At 32.8% G+C, this 26,006-nt stretch overlaps 1 protein-coding gene and 1 long non-coding RNA gene across 2 annotated transcripts; both read right to left on the bottom strand.

Moving 5' to 3' along the window:
* Positions 1-3,124: 3,124 nt before the first annotated feature.
* On the bottom strand, positions 3,125-18,313 carry LOC123558629 (uncharacterized). Its single transcript, XM_053535289.1, has 7 exons — positions 18,302-18,313; positions 18,069-18,096; positions 17,245-17,814; positions 16,852-16,923; positions 7,043-7,435; positions 5,731-5,950; positions 3,125-3,263 (listed from the first exon to the last, which is right to left on the bottom strand). The coding sequence occupies exons 1-6, from the start codon at positions 18,311-18,313 to the stop codon at positions 5,763-5,765; spliced, it is 1,263 nt and encodes a 420-aa protein (XP_053391264.1). The 3' UTR covers positions 3,125-3,263; positions 5,731-5,762.
* Positions 18,314-18,341: 28 nt separating this feature from the next.
* On the bottom strand, positions 18,342-23,165 carry LOC123559211 (uncharacterized). The gene is made up of 3 exons (XR_008369513.1): positions 23,071-23,165; positions 21,501-21,645; positions 18,342-18,586 (listed from the first exon to the last, which is right to left on the bottom strand). It is a non-coding gene; the product is annotated as an uncharacterized LOC123559211 (long non-coding RNA).
* Positions 23,166-26,006: the final 2,841 nt, after the last annotated feature.

Below are 26,006 nucleotides of genomic sequence, written 5' to 3'. Positions count from 1 at the left end.
TTTCGCTCATTCTGTTCTGGGGTCTTTATCTCACTCTGTCCATCTGGTCAGATCGCTCTGTGTCTGTACTAGAAGAGGATGAATTTCGCGCCCTGTGTGGCTGCGTTTGCTATATGTAAAGCGCCTTTGAACGTGTTTATCAGGAAAAGGGCGCTATATAAACCTGGTATAATAATAATAAATAATGTACTCCTTAAGAGATAGATCTGAACAATACCGCGGTAAGGTCCGCTGTACAAACCAATAAATTATGATTTACCGTTGTACGATTAACAGTCGCGGCACTCGGCCCTGATAACATTTATGCTATATATTTGCTTTGTTGTAAGATGTTATAAATAAGGATCTCAACATATTGTGGGGGTTTTAAACATTGCAGCAACATAACCGCAAACAACGGTAGGTAAAATCTGCTTATTATATCTTACATGTTTATACATATCTTAGTACATTTATGAAATAATTGCTGCAGAAAGTACCAGCCCAATAGATAACCTTCCATAACTGATACTTAAACTGCATTGACATTTTGTTTCAGAAATGCATTTACAATCAATTTACACGTTGAAAATGGGTAAACCTCATTCTGAAATTTATAAATAAGAAGACTTAAAAGGTAGTAAGCCATAAAGGCACTAAGCATAGCAAACGCAGTCACCCATTATCTATAGTTACACCAAAGCAAATATAGTAAGAGTATAGGTGATACTAGCCAAGAAATTCAGGTGTCTTAACAGAACTTTAAAAATAATAAATTTGCAATCCCTAATGTTCTTTGACGTAAACCGTATGCTGATACTAAATATTACTAAATTAAACAGCAGAAGAAATTCAAAATAGAAGGAATTACGTATACACAAAACATTTTAGCACACATTTCATCTTCTTCCGAGATAACAGGAAACCAAAAACACTTTATTTAATAATTAACAGTCTAGCATGTTCTTTATGAAACTTTGCATTTTGCCGCCATATTGATTTTGAGGTTCATGTCTCGATAAACAATTCAAGGTAAGGCATTATACTGTCACCATGCAAAGTTTGCTTGTAGAATTATCTGAACGATTCCTCCATCTATTAAGGCTTGTTAGCTATTTTCTAGGACAACAGAAAAACGAAAATACATCGAAACAAAATATTTATCGTAAAAAAAAATAGATATCCTGTTTGAAAGGTTTTTTTTTTTTTTTTAAATGTACTGTATGTTTGCACCTGATTTTTTCCTTACTATTTTTATTATCATCATCATTATAACTATTGCATCCGTTTGTGTTAATGTGTACATGTGCTCTACCGTTATGTACGTGTATACATTTACAGATATTCATATTTTCATGTGGTGTGCTGTATAGGCGTCTGCGTGCTTTGAATTTTGCTTTTCGAAATCGATTTCCCGTCTTACTAATAAACCGAGAAATTCTATGTTGCGTTGTCCTCAAAACTAAAACATGTTAAGTTGCAAATACAATTTGTACTCACAATTGAATAATAGGCTGGCCATTTTAACTTTTGGGGTCAAACTAATTCCAACATAAACTTTTTATATGGAATAAGTAGTATGTAAGGAAATGAAACACAGGAAAAAATGTCCTCAAAAATATCATGGCATATTTTTGAGATATTGGATCTGGAATTTTGAAGTAGCTCCTAATACATATTGTGGCCGTTACTGTGGACCATATACTGTATTGTTCTACTACTTATATACTATAGCATGAATGTTTGCTTTGAATATCGGCAAAAAGATGTTTTAAGATTTCTAGCAAGTACTGGTTGGCTACGTTTAGTATGTAGCATCGTTTAAAAACACCGGCGTGGTGTTGTCAAAATTCAGAACGCAAGTGTCGAAATTCAGAACATCGAATGTCTAACAACATTGATGCATACGTATTTCTAAAATAAACCTATCGGCATTAAAGTTCAAAGGGTTTGAACACCAAACATGAGTATTTCAAAGTCAGAAACAAGAACAAAACATTTATAGGGGATTCGTAAAACAAAAATGTTTTCATAATGCTACTGCAGATTGGTGATATATTTGCTATCATCAATATTTGCTCGCAATTCATAAACAGTTACGGCAAATAATTATAAAATGCTTCTTGAACTGCTTGTTTGTGTATTATACATGCATGTTAATAAAGAAATGATGCTAATATTTTGTTTAATTTATTTTATTTAAGCCACATTTGCAAAACTTTGTTTGATTAAAATCTATAGGATGCTGCCCTAACATATCATCTTATTTTCAGAGTTTGGCTTGGATTTCTTTTGATTCTTCTGAGGACTTTTTTCCTGTATTAAGAAACTAAAGACTATAAATCGTCAGTAAAACTTTATGTTGGAATTAGTTTAAGATTCTGACAATATTTCTAGTAATAAAAATGGCCTACACGTGTTCTAATGTTTTCTAAAATCCCAAACTCACTTTTGTGTAGACTCGAATCTGCTTCTTTTTATGTTATATTCTGTTGATAAAAATGGCTTTAGCATCTTTGAGACAGTGTTTATAATAGATAAGATACCTAATTCTTTAGTCCATCATCTGTAAGAACATTTGTTTTAATTTGGCGAGGCAAAGCGTTTCTTTAATATACTTTTATGCAATTACTGTAATGATCAATTCCATATATATTTCCAAGGGTTAAATATATGGTTTAAGTCAATGAGGAAGAGTAAGAAAACATAGTATTACCATCTGTTGTGTTGTTTCTTGTATATTGGAATCATAGTCTTCTCCAGCACTAGCTGAGACCCCTGTATTGAAGGATATTGCAAGTTTATTGATGCATTATATTACAGAAAATAACTAGTATTTATCCCCTAAAAGATGAACGTTTTGTGAAATAGAATATCACATCTATGTTAGGAAATATTCTAATACGAGACAACGTCTGTCAAAATCCAGTTGTTCTTCATCATCAGTCATGTAAAGTGTCAAGAGAGATAAGTGAACCTGTAAAATTGTTTACCAATAACAATTTGTTTCGCATAATTCAGCCAATAAAACAATTATACCAGACTGATGCTTGTATTTTTTGTAGTAAAAATACACTTATATTAAAGCATGAAACTAAAATGCATACTACCTAAATCAACCTGATGGACTTCATGGTCTCTAATTTTGTCAAGCAATGTTTCAACATTGTGTTGTTTTTCTGTTGTATTTGCCTCTGCTCCTTGTAACAGCCGATATCCAATATCTTCCATTAACAAGTCTATATCTTTCTTTGGCTTATTTCCAGAAGCTGTCGTTGTATTTTCTTCAGAAAAAAAGAAAACCGTTCCTAACACATGTGAGAATTTGTCACAACAGTTAGGTGTTTAGAAACCGAAACGAGATATATATATATATATATATATATTGGGGCTTTCTTTTGTCTTTTGAAGACCAAATAAATGTTTAGAACAAAAGAAAAAAGACCCAATAAATAGGTAGTGACCCGGCAATTACGGAATGAATCTTATTGGAGACCCAACAAGTTGTTAAAAATAAATTTATATATATATATATATATTCCCCCACTCCGCTTAGATAAGCACTTCCGATCAGAATAGACCCATGTCATTCTGTCAGCCTTTTAAATCATATATATTCAAAAAAAAAACTTGTGATGAGGTCTGGTTCAGTGAAAGAAATAAATACATTTCCTTAATATATGGTGGGGTGAGTTTGGTGTGAACATTATACAAAAACCGGATATTGCGCATACGTATGAAGAATGCGACCAGAAATGTCTTCATTACAAGATGCAGATAGAATACGTTTTAAGTCATATCTGAGAAGTATAAGACATTATATGTCACACAATGGTGGTAAATTACTGTTTGATGTTATGTTCTCTAGTAAGTCAATCTGTCAGATATTGTTCAGTCTAAAATATTCATCGAGAATCTCTTTCTTTATTTGTCAGAAAAAAAATGCCGCACATATCACACTTACCCCTAATTCCTATCTCAAAGGTCAACGTCACACTTACAGGTCAAAGGTCATGTCAGATATTAGCCTGACTGTATTTAGGACATGCATGAAGCACTTTTATTTAGCAGACCTATATATTTTATTTCGCCAATATTATAGGCCATGTGTTTATTAACGACTGTAATACGCTTCATCCAAACCTACATTGTAGAAAAAAATTCTATTCGCGAAAATGTTATCAAAATTGTTATTTTACCATGGACTCCCTTTATGAAAACTTGTGTTAGGTCACAATTTTTCAAATCAGTCTAGCAAACAGTCGAGCACACGATTTAATTTGCCGAATTAACTAAGTATATTCTGATGTTTTGAAAAATCAAGGTTTAATCAAATTCTACAGTGTAGAATTTTTCATCCGAACGTGCAGTACTACCTTTATCAGATTGAAAAGACTTCCTTTTTATTTAAGTTATAATGTAATGTATTATGGTGAATTTAATGCCAAAGCAGTGATATCATATATATATATATATAATGTGTAGTTGCATGCGTACGCAACGTTATTTTATGATACATGTGGTACGGCTTTTATCGAGTCGCAAATAACTTAAAATAGAACAAGGAAATTTCCTAAATAATCTAAAGAAATCTAAAAGTAGATTATGCGAACATTTATGAGACTAGGGAAAACTTTATTGCTTTCTTATAAAAGCAATTTCGGTATAAAATCTAAATGGAAACAAAGTAAATTTCGCTGAAATAAATTGCAATTCTTGGACGCTTGTACTTATCAAGTGTTTACCTTTTTGACCGTTCTTACATGAAAGAACATTCTATTCTTGATTAAGGGGTATAAAATGACACCTTTTTACTGTCTGTTTGTGTTTTAAGGTATTGGACCCGTAAATGAGTCCCTACTTTTTGAAGAGTATTCAATTCCTACCATAAACCTACTTTGACTGCAATTTTCAGGGGGGCGTAGGTTCAAGCCCCAATGGGACCAAAATTTTTTTCCCCGTATTTTCCTTTTTTTCTAGTAAGTTTTTACTTCTTTCAAGACTTATTATGGATGTATTGTACAAAAGTGGAAAAATTTCATTTTATAAGCGATTTTTTGCTGTTCAAATTGAATTTACCTCTGGATCAGGAGGGGTAGAGTTTGACATCTTTAAAAATACTGAGTTACTTTCGGTAAAAGTTCTCTATTTTGCCTTCATTCTTTAGATTACATATTGTGGAAGAAGTGCAGGTAGGTTTTACTTCTGCCCCAAGGTTATTTTTGAATGAAGTGAGCAAAATTCAAAACAGACCCACAGGATTTGACCTTAATTTTTCAATATTGGAGTTATAATTCTGTCTCATCAAATCTGTTTACTTGAGGCACCCTAGAAAAATGATTTTTACAGTTTTATTTTGTGTTTTATAATTGTTTAACAATAGTTTGATGTTTCTTTTATCAACATTAATGCTGTAGTGAATTCTCTGCAAACGTTTTAGATAGTGGCCATCACATTGAAATTTGTCTCTACTTGAGCTTGAGGAAATACCATAAATTATACAAAATTTATAAAAAATGGCACGGTAAAAGTTGTTTAAAATTTGCAACACAGTGCGAAACATGGTCAACTTTAAGAATATATCAAGCAAATGCCATTTTTTAAACATTAGTAGAACCACCGGAAATATTTTAGATCTTCAATAATCAAATATTTTTTTCGGATTTGAAATAGAACAGCGCTATCAGATGATATAAATCATATAGCGGGGTACTATATTCAGTTCTTTAAATTGTAAGTAATTCTGCAAACCTCCGTCGTAAACGTTTTCCAATTCCTTCATATCAGCTTTGGCTTTCACAGTTATTTTTCCAGAAAAATGATCCGATAAAGCTTCTGAAATAGACTGTGTACTGTGTACTCTTTGCGATCTTCTCGCTGACGATCAGTGATCTCAGCTGCAACATGTCAGCCGGTGACGAAACAGATATCGAAAGGCGGATGCCATACTCTTGTGCACGTGCGAGAGAACCTTTCAAAAAGTACGACATGTAAGTATAAATGTTTATTCTACAATAACAAAATATATAGTTTGACATCAAACAATTAAAGGTTAAGTTCGTCATAAAAAGAAAGAGTTGTTTAAACAAGAGCTGTCGGAGGACAGCAACGCTCGACTATTCAACAGCCTTGTCAATTGAATGAATCCAAAAGGCGAAAAAGGGGCATAATTTTGTACTAAACAGTGTTATGGAACCTGCACAGTGCTTATCAGCTCAGGACAGTGGACAAGTGTGTAAAGTTTAAATCCATTCCCATTAGTAGATACTGAGATACCAGCTTACATACAAAAACTTAACCAAAAACTGCTAAGTTGAAAACGGGGCATAATTTTGTAAAAATGCAAAGTAGAGTTATTGAACCTGCACAGTGCATGTAGAGGTGGGACATGCATTGAATGTAAATTTGAGTTCACAAAACGAGAGGAAATACCAGTAACTTCTTCTCTCGTCATTTTTTATATATTTACATGCGTCTCTTTTCCATTGAAAATTATGACGTTCATTTCACAGCAAAAGGAAAGGTGCCAAAAGTACGTGAACACTGCTTAGTGATAACAGGCCACTGCTTTGGCGACGTCTATGTATAGTGAGGGAGAACGTTCCTTAGATTCCGTCTGGTGAACAAAATGGTCGGGAAGCTGATTTTAATGTTAAATGCAACATAATATGTCAAATGTATAATTTAATCTTGTTTACTAATGGAAAGGAAATATAATATATTATAAATATAAGAAATGAAACCCGTCTTTTCGTGCGAAATGAACGACAGAATAGGATTGGCAAATTAAACAGGAATCGCTAGCGCCTTTCATAGATTAGCCGATGAACACCGAAAAAAAACAGGTTTCATTTCTTCTGTATTTAAGAGAGTGAGTCCTATGGTGAGTGCTATAAGAAGTTGTAACCGTAAAAAAAAAACAAATGAGGCGTACATTGAAATTTGATAAAAACATAAGACTTTTCGACTCCAATATACGCCGAACATTGGTCCCTCCGCTCCTCCTAAGTAAACGTATGTTCATTTTCAATACTTTTTATATTAATAACTTAAAACCACTTACTCTGTGGATTTAGTATACCCCATAAGGAATCAATCGGCATCACTGTAAAAACTGCAAAAGCTGTGTTGAAATAGTATCCAAGCCCCTCTGCTATGTTTCCAATTGCTTCTTGAAAACTACGACTTTCAAAGTAGTGGATTGTACTCAACATTTCTCTTGGCGTTTTAAATGATATTCGCAGTATTATGCTTCCCATTTCGATTGAAAAACTTTTAGCATTTTTGCCTTTTTTTATCTCTTCTAATATCTTCGATACTTCTTTCTTCACTTCTGGGAAGATTTCGGTTTCCTTGGATCTGTCTAACGACTCCTTCCATATGTCTGTCAGTACTTCTTCTGCAAACTTCTTATTCTCTTCGTCTGTACCAAGAGTGATCATTTTCAAATCAAGTTCTGAAATGTTATTCGTTTCAAATAAGAATTTTTTTATATTAAATATTTAATTCTCTCTGTAATGCAATGTAATATTATGTAAACATATACATTTTCCCGGTCTGGACTAAAAGTCTTACAGCGTTGATTTACTGTTGTTATATTTTCTTGTCTTTTGGGATCATGGAGTCATTTCAACATATGTGACATAGAGTTCCAGTTAAGCCGTTGCTAGGAGGCGTGAGAAGTGTTGCACATTTCATTACCTCTCATGAACAGACTCAACCAGACCGACTCTGCTATTATTCTTTTTGGTTACATTCTTTGCTTCCAAAGGATCTTTTTACAGATTTTATTACACAATCCATCGTCTCATTTAGTTTCGTATCCATTCCGCTTTTAATGTGTTAAGTTCTAAATTATCAGACATGTTAGTTAAAATTCTATGTTAATTGAATCTTATATACAAATATTGTTCCGGTGTTGTTTATGGAAAATAATCAAACACTTTACAAACGCATTTCTCTTTTGCTGGTAACTACAGTAAACTACTGTAGTAATTCTTATTAAGAATATTAAACTGAGGACAATTAGATATAATTGTTACTGCTAGATATTAGTATTTGTCACAATTGAAAACGAAGGAAATGATTAAGGGTTGACTTTGATGTTTTTAATAGATGTTTACGGATTACCACGAGCAGACTCGAATAGCACATATGTCTTTTTTTTTCTAAAAATGTTTAAAGCACATTTGAACAAAGCACACAATTCAGTTATGACAGTTATGACATTTCAACCCTAGTTCAGGGAACTTTTTTATTATTTAAATGTTCGCAAACAAATCGGAATCAGATTGGCCTGAGCTAACTCCGAGTTGGCGAATCAATTTCTCATTACTTCCTTATGAACCGGCAATAGCTTATTAGCTGAAAGTCCCTAACAATTTTTGCTAGTGCCGTTTACTTTGGATTTTACTCTTGCGCTGTCCAAGACCTTTCAAGGTTAAAGTTGTTAGTGGTTGCTGCCATTCTTGTGCCTGTTTTTACCTTTCAATTTAGGTGACGTTCTTTTTTCAAAGTATCCAGCAAAAAATGTTTCTGCAAGTGATATGCGAGGGGCGTTTAATATGTAATGTTGCTCCGTATGTAGTTCCGTAACCGCTGGTTATTTTTAGATGCGTTTTTCGGCACATTATAGAGCAATTTATTGGGAACACAATGCTATATAAATTTAAAAAATCGGCAGGTTCAAAATAAAAATATAATCATTTGAGTGAGGTGTACTCAAGTATACTAGACCATAATTATAATTTAGGTTTGTCCCGGGCATCCAGAGTCTCAGAAAAAATAGAATAATTTGTAAAATCACAAAATTCTATCATTTTTCTACTAGGTACAGCAATTGGTGATGAGTTTGCGTTTGTTTTAAACTATTTATTGCATTTTTGATTTTACAACACAACCAAAAAATCTAAACTCGAGGTTGATTCCATCTGGAATGGGTGCTGAGAGCGATTAATCAAAGTTGTAAGAACTAGTTTCGCAATCGAGAATTAAGATACTAGTATCAACTTAAGATACAAGAATTTTTTAATGCTGATTAACAAAATTGCAGAGGCTTATTGTACTCAACTTATCATTTTTTCGAGTAAAAATACACACACTCAATTTAATACTGTTATAAACTTTTTAAGTTTAGTTTTCAAATGTTTTTGTGAAGATCATGACTTGTTTTATCTATTTAAACTGACAATTGAACTATAGTTCTTGTTGCTGAATAGTAGAATCAAGGAATTGCATATTACAATCTCAATATTTTGGATATAAAATTGTCCAGTATACCCGAGTACACCTCACTCAAATGATTATATTTTTACTTTAAATCTACCGATTTTTATAATTTATAATGCATTGTGTTCCCAATAAATTGCTCTATAATGTGCCTGCCGAAAACCGCATCTAAAAATGATAAACGGTTACGGAACTACATACGGAGTAACATTACATATTGAACGCCCCTCGTATGAGATCGCTGCTATGCACAAAAAGAACACAAAAAGAGTTCCTCTCAAACCTTTACTACCACAAGTAGTGCGAATATCTATGTCTCCCTTATGTATATTACCACTTCATTTTAGTTACAGCCTTAAAAGTGCTAAATAAAGACAAATAAAAACATAAATCTTAAAAATAGACTACACATTTTGAAATACTACTAAACATTACGATAGCCGTGCAATATTCCCTTGAAGTCAAAACATGAATGAAGAAACGAATATGAGAAACGAATGATTTTTTTGTATTTTCTTAGACTGACATAGGTGGTCATTTTGTCATACTTTCGTGTTTATTGCTTTCCGTAATCGGTCGGAAATTTTTCGAGATCACGTGATTTTAAAATTACTTAGGCATTTACCTAGAGCATTTTATTTTCAAGGGAAATAATTGTGGTCTGACTGTATTATTTTGAAAATCACTTTTGAGATTTTTTATGTGTGTACCGGTACAGTTTTTGCGAGGAAGCGAAAGTTGCTGGAATTTTGTCTTCTTCTAAAAACAAGGTAAGTCGACAGTCTTTGTTGAAATATATATCTGATAGCTGACACATAGGACAATGTTTTGGTTTATATTCATCGTACAGATGTTTTGAAAATGAAGAGAAACAGGGGGAATTCTTAGTTCTATAAATAAACGTCGGACTTCAATATTTTACGATTTTGACATTTCATATAGTCCGACGTTTTATCGAAATTATAAATTCCCCTTTAGAGCGTTCCGCAAAATATCTTGCGGAAGGTTTTACAAGTTCACGGTGGAAGTGACTGAAAAGCGATAACTAAATACCAACAACGGACAAAGAAACCTATTTTACACACCAATTGAACATACTATACTGTCTTACTGAAAATATTGAAGATCTGTCCGCACTCTCAAAGTGAAATTTACATCCATGCACTTTCACAACACAACACGATACTGTCAAATCTTCTTTATTATAAAGAATCATTTTAGACGAAAAATTAGTCTCACGGTCGACTTTGAAAAAAAATGCGGCCGGTTACTAACGTATTGTCTATGTAGTATGCATATGTTTATAATCGATGGGTGTAACCAGCATTTATTGGTTTTAATTTAATTAAAAGTTATTTCAATAAATTATTAGTTCATATCAAAGCAGTTTGAATGCTAGTCCACGTTTATTCGGCGGTATCCATGTGTTAAATAATGGCCGCAGATTTTTCACTAGTGCCGTAGGCTAAACGTATTTTTCGTCTAAGCATGTATAATTGATTCTATATATTTATTCAGTGTTGTATTGTTCATGATATTTCATTAAATTACGCTAGAAGAATCTGTGTAATGTGTCAGGAAAGTGATTGGAGATGCAGTTTTAGTTACGGTAAACCAATATATCACGTGTTTGAGAGTTTTCCTACATTACACTTCAATAAAATAAGGTCGATATTTGTGCTATGCAAACGGCTGTCATTCGATTAAACTTGACACAGGGACATGTTGAACGTCTAAATATTAAAATGCGCCCTGTGCAAGTTTAATGTTATTGAACTAGGGGAATTATGTAAATTTCTTCTTATATGCAAATGAGCTGAAAATGCACTGAAATGACTAGACCAGAAGTGTATGCCTTTCCAGTAGTTTTTTCCCTACCTTTGACGATAGGTATTAAAAAGTATAGATATCAACCTCTTTGTTGATATTAGTACCTTAAATTTTTAGTCGAACTAATCCGACGTATACAGTTTGTTTTATATTGTGACGGTCAAACTGTAACGTCGGACCAAAATATGCCAAAAACCGAGTGGAAATTGAGTTTTATGAAGTTTGCATTTAACACCAAATTTTGACATTTTACTGCGCTCTACTTGTAATACATAATAAATACAGACGAATACCTGATAAACTTTCTTGTTTCTATCAGTATTTTGGTAAAAAAGTATGTTAGTTGAAATAAACAACCGCCCAACTGCGGTGAAGTATGTACTGTGTCAAATCGCCGACCGGTGAACCGGTCAATTTCGCCCCCCGTTCTTTTTTCGTAATTCACCTAGATATGGCCAGGAATGTGCCCTTCTGCGCATAGCGAGCAGTGTAAAATCATTTTTCTCCATGTTTTTTGTCTGTTACAATGAAATTAATAGAAATCTTCTAAATTCACGAAGGAATAATTGATTCAAACAACAAAATGTAAAAGAAAAGTCAAAGGATCCATGCATGATATTTGACATTATGTTGGGGTTTTTTTTGTTTTGTTTTTTTTTTTCTTTAATAAATGTTGTTTTATTTGCAGGGTTTATGACTGAGTTTAACTACATACAAATGTATAATAAAAATAATTGACTTTTGAAAGGAAAATAAAGTACGTTCGCGCAAAATGAACTTATGCTAGATTGAAATTCGGTAAGCGCCAGGAAATTTCCATAACCGAAATGCACCCGTATTTTTAAGTAAGTAGTATTTTTGTTGGCTTTATGACAAAATTCATTCGTATATAACATGAACAATTGAAATACAAAAGCAAAATGAAATATATTCGCACAAAACGTTTTTATACAACACTGAAAATTGGCGAGCTTAAGGGAAATACGAACTCAAATTACCTAAACTTCTCTTATATAAACAACTTTTTTATCACTTTTGGAAGATCTATAACCCTGTTCAATCAGAAAAAAATAATTGGGAGAAGTTTATTAAAATTTATTTCTGTATACGAGATTTACGGAAATAGTCTTCCGACATAAGAGTAGATATCTCCAAGAAATAAATGTTTATTTCTGATCATCATCTTGACTACTCGGGTTTATTTTTAAAATATTTTCAATATCCGTCACATGCTTTTTTAGTTAAATAATGTATTGATACCGGTTACAAGACCGATTCCAAATCGGCAAATTCTTTATAAAGTTCAAAGCATAGATTTTTTTATTCTAAATAATTTTATTACGTTTTGAATATTAGATAATTGTAATTAATCGTCTGTCACAATCAAGTAGATTACCAATAATTGCAATAGGGGTGCAAATTAATAAAGTAAGTATTTTTAAGCTGAAGTTGTTTGCAAATTAATTGACATCTCGTTTGCAATAACTTTTGCTTTATAGTAAATGCCCTTAGATTCCTCGGACAACAAAATAATTGTTTTTTAATTAATAGTGAAAAAACGACTTCTAAGAACGCATTGTTGGCGAAATATTGAATGTCGCAAGTTTTCTTTAAATATAGTCACTATGCCGATTTACAAAAGATACGCATATTACGCGAAATATATAATTTGTAAGTCATTATATTTATATAGAAATAAAACCACGCATAGTTATTTGATTTTGTTATCTAAAAAAAACTAAAATATATATATTACTGTGCCCATGTACAACGGAAAGGAGCTTGTTTGTTAGGGTCCGTTAGTTTAATTAGTACATTGGTAACACGTGTCACCATCATACATTACGCAGTCAACAATATAAAATCAAGCTGATTAGAGACGTACATTGTTAACACTTTCAACTTATCAAAAGAAATACCGTTATGAAATTTCCCGCGTGCTTGCCGAATTTCAATCTCGTATAAAATATTTTTGCGCGAACGTTTTTTTTTATATTACGTATATATTTCATGGTGTTTAACAATTTCCATTTATGTATTTGAGTTGCGAGCAAATTTTGCTCGCAGCAGATCCCATGTTTTTGACATACTTTGGCTTGTCGCGGTGGCTGCAAAAGTCAGAAATTAAAAATCAGCCACTCAGCGACAGTAAGCTTGTCTACTAAAATTTTCAGCCTGTGAATAGCTGTGGAAATTTGGGACTTCCTTTTTTTTAAGATATGAATAGATTTAAGCTATATTTAGACAAAAGTTTGTTTCAGTAAAACAGCATCTAGGGAACCCTTACATACAGTCAAATATTCTTGAAATTGCAAAGAAATATAATGCATTTTGCAAGTGCTTGCTGTTTCATAGCTTGTGCATACTTGACATAGGTCATTGTCAATGTCAGCTATCATTATACTGACAATTGAAGTTTTTTTCTAAATTACCACCCTTATATATACATTTTTCTTCATTTATTTTATTAATAATTACTTCTCTTTACTTTTTAGCAATAATTTCTCAGATTGCATTTAATTAACTCCCTTTATTTAACATGAAAAATTCTCTTGTTTAATGATTATTTGTATATTTCACTTTCATGTAGTGCATGTAGTTGCAGCCTGTCTTTGGAAGCTGTTGAAATAACAAGAAAAGAGGCTACACATTGACATAGTGGTATATTTTGTTATATATGAAGTTTATGATGGCATTCATGATATCATTAAAGTGTACCATACCTTGATTTTCTGACAGTCATGTGTTATTACAAGTCATATGAAATGGGACTGTTTTATAATCAGGTACATGATACTGTTTTTAATATATACAATTAGTTGCAGGGATTTTTAAAATATTAATTGGAGCTTTATAAATTAGAACACTTCAGGTTCATGTTTATTAATGATTACAATTTTAAACATAAAATGAGTTATGATATATTTTATTAATTTTATTATATTTAGATTAATAAAATGTAAAAAGTGTTTATTAAATGTACAGGTCACCTTTTGTACAAAAATTAAGGGAAAAAAAATTGTAAAATTTTCTTTTTCAGTTTTGGTAGAGAGAAGTTTGAGTATGTACAGTTGTTTGACCTGTCTTACCCTGAGGTAGTCCCAGGAGATGTTACCGTTATGAATAAATGCAGGGGGTATTATGCTTTTGTAATTGTTAAAAAAAGATCTCAAAGCATTTATATGCTGTATGACTACATACTTGCTTCTGAAATAATTGTACAAGTCAGCTAATAAGACTGACATTGCAAACAAGATGTGAACCATCTGGACTTTGTCAGCCTGGCATAAACATTTCTTTCCTATAGCTTTGTGTATCCCTCAACTTACTAAGTACATATCTCCATTAAAGATAATGTTTATAGATATGTTTTAGTAATAAATGTGTGATAGCTTTGTAATGTAAACACTGTAAAAAATAGAATGAAAATGTACTTTGATAACAAACATTGAAATACAAATTTATCAGTATATTGTATCAGTCAGTAAAAACATGAACTACATTAATTTTGTATCTTTATATTAAGAAAATGAAAATAATTATATTCAAATGCTTTGACACTGATTTTATGTTGATTACCTAGAAAGTGTGTGAATTAATGTTTTACAATATTTCAGAACATGAAGACAATGGTAAGTGCAGAAGGGACATAAAAGTAATGATAAAAGTAACAGAGATTAATAAGGTAAACTATTGTGATAAAAAGACATGGCCAGTGCTGCACATAAAAATGCAGCATTTAAATTTATTTTGCCACTTATGAGATCTGTAAAGCTGATTTTGCAATATAGATGAAATTATTAGGATTAATATTTTTACTGTGACCTTTTTCCACATGATTTTGTCAAGACTGACAATTTGTTCATTGGAATAAAATGGTTAAAGGCGGCATTGTATCACATAACATATGTCTGCATAGTTGCCTAACATTAAATGTTAAATTGTAAACAAGGAAATTTTAAATTTGGATAATCTTGTGTTGTTTTTCTTCATTTAGCTCAGTTGAAAGAGATGGAGTTTGAAGCAATTTATACAGTACAACCTCTTGACAGTAGCTTACTCTGGAGCAAAAACCTCTCTATAACAACATCATCAGAATTTCCCTAAGCTGAAATATAACTATCAAATTTACCTCTCAAGAACAACAACCTCAACATAACTAAAAATATGTGTATATCCCACAGGGTGTTGCTCTACAGAGGTTGCGCTGTACGTATAATATCCATTGTTTTCAAATGCTTTATGAAAAACAACACTTACAACAAGAGGAAAATTGAACATTTATTACTCATAAGGTGAAACTTTGGCAGTTCTCAAGTTCATTGTTTTTGCATGTTATATAAAACACTTTAGGTAGTTTATCATTATTGTACCCCCGACAACAAAGTTGTAAGGGGGTATACTGGTTTCAGGTTGTCCGTCCGTCTGTCTGTCTGTCTGTCCGTCTGTCCGTATACACAATCTTGTGCGCACCATCTCTCATCCCCTTGACACAATTTAATGAAACTTCACAAGTGACCAGTAACAACAGTAGTTGTGCATGGGGCATGTTAGGTTCTTTCCTTAAAAAAATTGCAGAGTTACGGGAATTTGTTTTTTGCTACTATACTATAAACATAGACACAATCTTGTGCGCACCATCTCTCCTCATCCCATTGACACAATTTAATGAAACTTCACACAAGTGATCAGTAACAACATTAGTTGTGCATGGGGCATGTAAGGTTCTTTAAGAAAAAAATTGCAGAGTTACGGGACTTTGTTTTTTGTTACTATACTATATACATAGACACAATCTTGTGCGCACCATTTCTCCTCATCCCATTGACACAATTTAATGAAACTTCACACAAGTAATCAGTAACAACAGTAGTTGTGAATGGGACATGTTAGGTTCTTTCAACAACAAAAATTGCAGAGTTATGGGACTGTGTTTCTTGTATGTTACAGTCTGCATATGCAATCTTGTGCGCGCCTAATCTTCCGAACCCTTGCACACAATTTAATGAAACTTCACACAAGTGATCAGTACCAACCCTAGTTGTTCATAGTGCATGTTACGTTCTTTTAGATAAATATTCTGCATAGCTATGGGACTTTGTATTTTGTTACTATACTGTATACATACAGTTTATATACATACAGTCCACATCATTATGCAATCTTGTGTGCGTCAAATTGCAATGTACTGTGTCAGCGCATGCGGGGGTACATTCATCACCTTTAGTGATAGCTCTAGTTATATCATATACTAATCAGAGGTTGTATGTTGTTGTTGGAGCTTTTAGGGGAGATCATAGGGGAACATCATCAGATGTATCTGTTTATTGTTTTCACTATTTTACTGAATATGTACATTGAATGTTATAAAATAATAAAATAAGTATTATCTAAAAAACCAGACTTCATATTTACTGAAAATATAACCCACTGCATCGGGTCTGACCAAATATTCAGGAGTATGTTCAAGAATAACCGACAAATAAATAAAAACATTTTGCCCATTTCAAACCGAAAGTATGTTTTCCTACTGCTTATGAACCCGTCGCGCATCTTCGGATTTTCTTTTGAAGTATGCTCCGAAACGAAGATGCGCTGACCTCCAGATTTGGATAAAAATATCTTTCTTTAAAATTGAAGTTTGGTCATATTATTTATATCATATAAATTATTTATATCATATGAATAAATATTTATATCATATATTTGTTTCTAAACTATCGTAAACATGTTAGCCGTGTCGGGAATCGAACCTAGGCCTTTGCGACAGTAGAAAAAATCATATTTCCTATTACATTTATTTTGCGTACATACCGTGACTTTGTCCAAAACTTATCCCGTTTGTTATCATCTCTTGAAGGCATTTCTTTGTTCGCTGAAGGGTTTCTGAAATGATAAGTACATGGCGATATTTCAGATAAATATTAATTTAAATGCATTCTATCGGTATAAAAATGGAAGAGGTCAAACCTGTATGAATGGCAATTCTTTTAGTTTAGTGAAATGTACACTCGTGTAAAATATATATATATATATATATATATATATATATAATTTGAAATCATATCAATTCTATAACTCAATGGGCGTTTGTATTTCAATTAAAATTGTAGTGTCTCGCTAATTCTATTTCCGTCTGAACCTAAAATAATATTATGCATTTTACTTATAATCAGTCATAGCTCTAAAACTATGCTAAAACTATACCTTCCTGAATATCTGTAAAGGATTTCATCAGAGTGTCTTGTGTTTTCAACATATCCATGTTCGTTTTGAAAGCATCGCTCGCTTCGCATTCATCCAATATCATTTCACATCTATTTGCCGTTTCTTCGTCAATGTATTCGGAGAGTATAAGTATCTTTGTCCTAAGTTCAGTAGAAATTTTTTCAAACTTGTTACCATCTAGTGCAATAATTGCCTTTTCTGCGTAATCCTGTGAAGCATCGCCAATATATTTTATTAATTTTCTTGCCAAACGTGCAATAGAATTGCCAAAAATGTTGAGGATAACTGTTGCTAATAAGCCAACGTCCCACGTAGAGGGGTCTAATTGTGCACTGCCTTTTGTTGATGGATAAAGAACATCTAATTGTTTTGAAGTTAAATCTCTTCTGAATGAATCTTTATTGTCATCCAGAATGTTACATAAATCTCTTCCATCCTTTTTGACTTCTTTGTCAAGAAATGTTGATAGCGCAAAGTAGCCGTCTTTGACAAGTAACGCTGTGTACTTTTCATATCGGTCGCACTTGTTTGTAAAGTAGGAATCAAAGCCTGCATGAATATATAGAAACAAATTACTGCATATCATCAAAATCATCGTATTTACGTCTGCCTTTATTAAGTAGTAATATCATGATAAAACTATTCACAATTTATTATTTATTGTAGCTTAAAACACCTTTATTCCAAACCCCAATCCTGCTGCCATGCCTATGACATGAAACGGGGCAAACAATATTTGTCTACCATTGAACAGCTAGCCTTCGAATTTCGAAATATGTAATGAAAATCGTAAAAGAAATTACCTTTAACTTTCTCGATCAAGTATTGTACCTGTAAACATATATATAAAAAATGAAATTCTAATCTGTATTACGATTAATTTAAGAAATTTTAGAATATATGTTACCATTTTCATTTACTTAAGGCACATGTTTTCCTTCATTAACATTCATCAAAACATTTACTGAGATTTTTATACATACATTACTTTTTATGTCAATGTCCATATTTTAATATTTTCATTCAATATTATTACCTCAGCTTGCATTGTAGACACTTCTTCATGCCATTCTCTTAGTTTAACATCATACTTGCCTTCAGAAGTAGATCACAGTCGTGTTTACTTAGAATTCCGTCATTCTTCAGTTTAACCAGAGCTTGTTCCTTTGACTGTAGAAATTTTTCAGGATTTTTCCCAGGCGAATGGTGAACAAAGACATCCAGAACGGTCTCTTTACCTATGTCAATACACACTGACATAAGACGCAGACAGTATGCAATTTCCTCCGGTTCGCTAGACATGGCTGTTTGCTTTTATAAGCTGTAAAATAAGTATTATGAATTACATAAATTGTTTAATAAAAGTGTACATATTTTGAAAGTTACATCTTTTATCGTCTAAACAGGATTCCATAGGAAATAGGAAGATAATAATATTATACAAAACATGTATCATTATTTTAGATGGATTGGCGAACGATTTCGATATTGCCATATTTACTCGATAAATTAAAATCTTATTATTATTGTCCTCTTGTTTCGGTGCTTTTGTTTTTACCAGAAGGAAATGTTCATATTTTATTTCATTGCATTTCTTCAGTTAAATGCAAAAGGCACATATAAATAATAATACTTTAGAAGCATAGAACGTCCGTTTGTCTGTCCCGAAGTCATTGTTTTAAAAACTCCTCGTTCAATGCCACAAGCTTTAAGATATGTTTATCAATATAGATTAAACGTACCTATTTTATATGAACATACATGTTCTACAAGTAATGACCCTCTGTACTTTTTTCTAAAATAAACTTTTCAGGAATTCAGGACAAAATATATGAGGTAGTGAAATAGTGGGATATGTATATGAAATGTAACGTTATGTTACGGGCTCTATCCGTCCGTTTTTCAGTTGGTCACAGGTCGATATGTCCTAGGTCGTGATAATACTTGAACGTCAAAGATCAAATAGCTTTAAATAATTTATGTTCACTCCATATCTTCTAAAGTACTGGAACGGATTTCATAAAATTAGCATCAATTGCTAACAAAATCTAGACGTTTATTCAAGGTGAAAGCATAACAGTGTTCCGCTTAAGCCTATGCTATGGGGCATGAGAAGTGACCTTTCATGAACACGTTTAATTAAATTGGATCTGCTATCATTTTTTTGTGCTGCGTTAAATGCTTCTTAAAGTTTTATCGCACATACTTATAGAGAATACAGGGACTATTACGAGTTGTGTCCCAAATCAACTACATTTTTACAGATTGCTTACTGACTGCTTCCCTTTAACCAGATTTTTGTCACACAAAATGTTGACAACTGATTTTAGATATTGACAAAGAAATGCATTCTATTTTTTGACTCGTACTAAATAAAACATTTCTGTCCAAAATTTGACAAATTTAGTCATTGTTCATACCTGGCGTAACTTTTATCTGTCTTTATTTTAAAATATTTTTCTTATAAATTTTAAAATTGTAATCTTATAAATCTTTAAAATATTGCATATAAATGATCTATACATATGTCCAAAATTATTATAATACTACAGATCATTTTATTCATGTGCACTAGGTTGTGACCACTGGCACCAGACCAGAAAAAAATGCCTCTGTACATGTTATACCCTACCCCTAGGTATTCTATAAGAACCATGGTCATGAACGGGAAAGTGCACTAACCCATTTCAATCGTACATTTCGGTGAATGGGTACCTAGTATATTGAACAAGCGATAATTTATCTACCATCGTGCGTCAGTCACATTGTCTCAATATTCCATACTGCAGAGATACTCCACATATTTTATGCTTTCATCGACGTTACAGAAAAAACCTGCGTGAACTTCCCTAATGAACATCCGGTCTAGAGGTCACGGCAGTGAGCACATGTTAGGCGAAATGTAAACAAACAAAAACAGAATGCAAAATATTCACAGTTTTACGATGAAACTCGAAATGATGAATGAAATTCGTCTTAGATATGATTTTGAATTTGAAGTCATACAATGGTATACATCTGCTCTGTTTATTTAATTAATTCAGCACATTTATGCTGAATATACACGTCTTAGCGTACACGTGTAGTTAAATGACGACTGACATACATTTTCACATCAGCCAATCAGAATAGTTTTGTAATCTAGACCGGAACTTCACCGGGGAAGTTCAAGCAAGTTTTTTTGTGTAACGTTGAAAAAACTGTAAACTAGCGTTGTTTCTCTAAGCTCAGAAGTATTGAAGAAATGTGACCGGTAAACAATGGAAGATAAATTACCACTTGTTCAGAGGCATTTTCTTTCTGGTCTGGTGCCAGTGGTTGTGACCATACAACAATAAGTTCAACTAACACGGCATTGTTATGAACCTATGACGATATCATTATTTTGAGGGGGTAATTCAACATTATTTAATATTGTGTATAGTAGGAAAAACATGCCTATAACGGTGATAAGGTCTGGCCACTTTGAGGTAGGAGATATAGATTTGACCTTGTCGGTATGGCTGCCTATCTGTCTGTCGGGAAAAATGTCATACGCTCTAGTAAGTGGTCTGGAATTTGGCCAGTTTGAAACCTAGATCTTATGAGAAAACATCTTACCTGGTTTTATACAGACCAGATATAAAATAAAGGAAGGTTTTTCCATGATTTTACTTAGTTTTAACCCCTGTAAACACAAATTCATACCTCATCTAGATTTTATATAAAGGAAATATAGACTTTTTATACAGGTAATATAAAAAAACGGTGTCTTAGCTTATTGCTGACAAAGTGTTTTTATAATCTAATAGAGTAACCTAGTTTCTAATACAAAATAATCCAAAATTTAAACTGATCTAGAATTCAAGTCAACAAATATTCTGACTACGATTATTATATGTCAAGTAGAAAGTAATGCATTTTAGTGTGAGAACTTACTTACTTATCTGTAATTCAACTTAATGACCTAGTTTTTGACCCCAGATAACCGACTTGTCCTAAAACTGTACCTAGATTTTAGATTAAGAATTTAACGGACATGCTGACAAACTGCTGTATGGATAAGGTAGAAATGTGACATTAAGATGGTTGACAAAGTTTGTTTTATGATACGAACTAGTGGCCTATTTTTTAACAAAGATAACCCATTTTAAAATTTGTTTTAAATTTTATAAAGATAATATAGATATTCTGACAAAGTTTCACATAGCAATATTTTGAGTAGTACGAATTAATCATGTAACCAAGTGACCTACCTTTAACTAACTGTTGTACTCGGTCTTATTTGGTACAATTATAAGAAGGGGAAATATGTGCTCTGTTCTTTTCTTTATTGTTCTATATCTGTTATAACAAAACATTTCCAAATGCTCTCAAACTGTACTCTGATCATATCTGGTTCTGAAAGTAGACAATCAATACATTTTGCATTGCTACAAAACCCTAATTTGATTACTTACCTGATACATTAAATGGACTGGCCTCCAGATCGTTCGGCAACAACAATTTTTTAGATATCTGGAAATAAATACTATATTTCTTAAGAAGGCTTTAAAACTTAATTACTGACAAACTTTAAGTTACGGGAACATACAGAGGAGCATTAGTGCCAGGTGATTTTTCTATTAGCTCGAAATTTCGACTTATGTAACTGGAAATTTTGACTTACTATCTTGCCCTTTTATCCGCAAAATTTGAACGTCTGTCCGTCTGTCAAAGACTAAATATGTAATGGACGACTTTTGACTCTTCGAAGTGGAATCATCTATCTACGCATCCATATATTGTATCGAACATGTAGGGACTTGAACATATACTACCATACACCAATGTATGAATTGAATTGAATACTTCTCGGTCACCTTCTATGACCTCTCCTCAAAATCTAGATCTGTCCAGGTACCCAATCTTGGCCAGACTCATAACTACACGTTCATTTAGGGTATATCTATATTTCATTGCCATATGGGCTCAAACTAGGTCGAAAACCTTCAAGACTTAAATATGGTTTAGGCACCTGGGGTCTTCCTCCAACATAAAAGCTGGGAAGTCGCCATATGACCTATAATTATGCGACGTTAAACCAAACAAAATAAATATAGAAATAAACATGGGTTAAATAGTGATATTTTCTATGAGTAAACTATGGAAAAGCATTAGTGCCAGATGTATGTTATTTAGTAACTCGAAATCTCGAGTTAGTAACTAGAAATTTTGAGACAATTAACTCGAAATCTCGAAATTTCGACTTAATATCTCGAAATTTCGAGTTAATAAATAACATACACCTGGTACTAATGCTCTTCCGTAGAAACACATGAGAATTTGCTGTATTTACTTCTTTTTAAAATGAAAATCGAAATGCGTTTGTAACGCCTTACTCCAGGTAAACTGTCTCGATTATAAATATCTATATTTTGAAAGAAATAATTCACTAATTCTACTATAGTGCTATTGGTTACGACGTGGGGAAAATATCTTTATTGCCGCGGCGGTCCGGGGTTCGATTCCCGACGCGGTCATCTTTTTTTTTCTTGATTTGGAATTTTTAAAATATTTTAGAAACAAAAACTCATATTCTAATGTTCATAATATCACCAAACTTCAATTTGAAAGAAAGATTATTTTTAGCCAAATCTGGAGGTCAGTGCCTTTAATAATTATATGTGTATCTTATTAATTCAATCATAAATCATCATGAGGAAACATATCTAAGCACATTGGTCCTTTACTTCGAAAGATAAAAACACCTTAAAATGAACTAAAATAATGAATATGCATGTACAGAATCAAATGATACAATACAATATAATTTACATGACTTACCAGACTTTTGGAATCTGTAAACCACAATGAACAGGCACAGTGCCACCACTCTGACTGGACAACTTCCACACTCACTTCTGATGCTGTGCCGATGCTATTAATGGTAATAAGGAATTTATAGTGCCATGCATGTTAATTAAATCTTAGGATTATAAGGACTGGAGTAAGATAATAATAATAACAATTTACAGAAAGAAATCAAAAAGTCTTAGACTTCCATCAAAACCGCCATCTTAAATTACGATTCATGTACATTATAAAACAAAATCAAATTGCCAAAATATCAAAAGTGTATACTACACATAAAGAATATGTCAGCAAGCCAGCAAATTACCTTTAAAATGTATATAACTGTTCAGCTTTAAATTATTTGTTAACAGAACAGTGGAATATAATAAAATACTGCACAGAATCACGACAATGTGCCTTTAAAAATGTTGATTTTATCATCAAAACTGAATTCATATGGAACCTGCGCATTATGTCTATACGAGCATTAGTGCCAGGTGCGTTTTTTATTAACTTCGAGTTAATAAGGCGAAATTTCGAGTTACCTTACCCGAAATTTCGAGTTAAAAACACGAAATATCGAGTTATTATCTTGCCCTTTTATCCGCAAAATTTGAACGTCTGTCCGTCTGTCAAAGACCAAAAATGTAATAGACGACTTTTGACACTTCGAAGTAGAATCATCTATCTACACATCCATATATTGTACTGAACATGTAGGGACTTGAACATGTACTACCATACATCCATGTATGACCTACAATAGCCTCTAGAGCTACTCCAGATTTCAAACTGTATCCAGGATAAAAGTATACCTTCATTTACATGTACAGTATGTTCAGGTGGTAGGGGCTCGAACTAGGTCAAAAAACTTCCAGATATGGTCAATTTAGTGAAATATTCTAAGTTTGAATACTTCTCGGTCACCTTCTATGACCTCTCCTCAAAATCTAGATCTGTCCAGGTACCCGATCTTGGTCAGACTCATAACTACACGTTCATTTAGGATATGTCTATATTTCATTACGATATGGGCTCACACTAGGTCGAAAACCTTCCAGACTGAAACATGGTTTAGGCACCTGGGGTCTTCCTCCAACATAAAAGCTGGGAAGTCGCCAAATGACCTATAATTGTGTCGGTGCGACGTTAAACCCAACAAAATAAATAAATAAATAAACATGGTTTACATAGTGATATTTTTTATGAGCAAACACTGCCCGGTCATCTTAATCATATGACCCTGAAGGGCTATCCGAAGGATACACCAGGTACCTAATCTTGGCCAGGACCTATATAACAACGTAAACTATTGTAGTTAGAAACTCGAAATTTCGAGGTACGTAACTCGAAATTTCGAGTTAATAGATAACATACACCTGGCACTAATGCTCTTCCATACTATAATGTATAGCAAGCTGAAATAAAAATATTTCCCACATTGATTGAAATATGTGCATTTTGATATACGGTATGACTGATAACGTCAGTGTTGTGGCACAAGCTAAAGTGTTTTGAGCCGATTACAGGCCAGCCCTTGGGTATTCCTAAACAAAAACATATTCGATGATAAATTAAAACAGTGAATCTCACCGATAACAAATTGCAGCATTAATTTACGAGACCGTCCGTATCTTATAAAAGAAAGTGACTGTTTTAACGCTGGTAACGTTTGATTATTTACTAAATGGGCAAAATAGTAAATTAATATGTCGGAATCAAGCTGCTGGCTTTATTTTATGTCGTTAGTCTAGTAAATTAGGATCCCGTGAATAAGAAATAATACAGTTTTCTAAGATGCTAGTCAGTAGTGTAAACGACTATTTAATTATGGAATGAAAGTTGTTTATACTATACGTAGCTTCATGCTTAATCTGTCATACAATTTGCATGCAATGTATCTTACAAGTACGGTTGATGAACATCGTAGCTAAAGGCAAAAGACTCGTAAATTCCTAATTCAGGCCCTATATATTCAGTCTTGATGAACTATTACTGTACTTACTGTTGTTAATTGTAGAACGTTTATTCATTCATATTGCTTTTCATAATGGGTAAAATAAATCTATATTGATACCGTTTCTATTCTGGACTCGTAGATTTAAGTTTTGATGACGAAGGGGTTTGAAGCTAAGTCACTACAGATCAGCAAAATAGTTTAGTTAACAGAGCAGAGTTTTCTTGTAATGTAAGAGGAAACACGGTGATAATACAATACGGCTGTATTCGGCTCGAGTGAATATTTTCAGGTCGGATAATACGAGACGCACAATACAATACGGATTTTCTTTCTGCCTGTTCGTACTTACTTGTAAAATACCTGCCGTATTTTGACAGAATTTTTACAGGTATATAATAAAACCATGTTTTCATCCAAATTTTTATTTGGCGACACAGGGTCTCTCCTACCCTTCGATCATGGAATCAACTAAACTTAAGGTATATCACATGCACAGGTATCACTTATTCACAGATGGCTGTTCTCCCAGCGGGTAGAGAAACATCCAGCATATAATGCATACAGATTGAAATATAACATTATAAACCCTGCCGACATTAGTTGTCGCAGTTCCGTGATAATGTTTTCCTATGATTTCACCTAATGACATATAAGTTTGACCCTATATAATCCAGCTTCAATCTAAGTCCACATTTTGCACAGAAAACATCCTGACCAGGTCGCATACAGATCGAGTTGAAATGTTAACAAGGTATTTTACGACTTGACCTAGTCATCTAATGTATGAGCAAAGAATACTCCGTTTCAAACTGTACTTAGAGTATGTTACACAAACATTCTGGCCATGTTTTATTACGACCAGGCTAAAGGTGTGACCTCTAAAGTGTTAACAGAGAAATGTGAGCGGATACATTGCTGCCACAATAGCTCAAACTGAACATTTTGTGCTTGTAATAGTATGTATATA

Source organism: Mercenaria mercenaria, unplaced genomic scaffold (assembly GCF_021730395.1).
Source record: "Mercenaria mercenaria strain notata unplaced genomic scaffold, MADL_Memer_1 contig_4690, whole genome shotgun sequence".
Lineage (NCBI taxonomy): Eukaryota > Metazoa > Mollusca > Bivalvia > Venerida > Veneridae > Mercenaria > Mercenaria mercenaria.
The sequence above is the reverse complement of the archived record's forward strand: the minus strand, read 5'-3'. Positions and strand labels throughout refer to the sequence as shown.

Excerpts from the sequence above, each read along its gene's own strand:
- LOC123558629 (XM_053535289.1), bottom strand. Across the intron at positions 16,924-17,244 it reads CTTTACAGATATTCAGGAAG|AAACCCTTCAGCGAACAAAG; the intron begins GTATAGTTTTAG and ends TTATCATTTCAG. Across the intron at positions 5,951-7,042 it reads GGGTATACTAAATCCACAGA|GTTCTCTCGCACGTGCACAA; the intron begins GTAAGTGGTTTT and ends ACTTTTTGAAAG.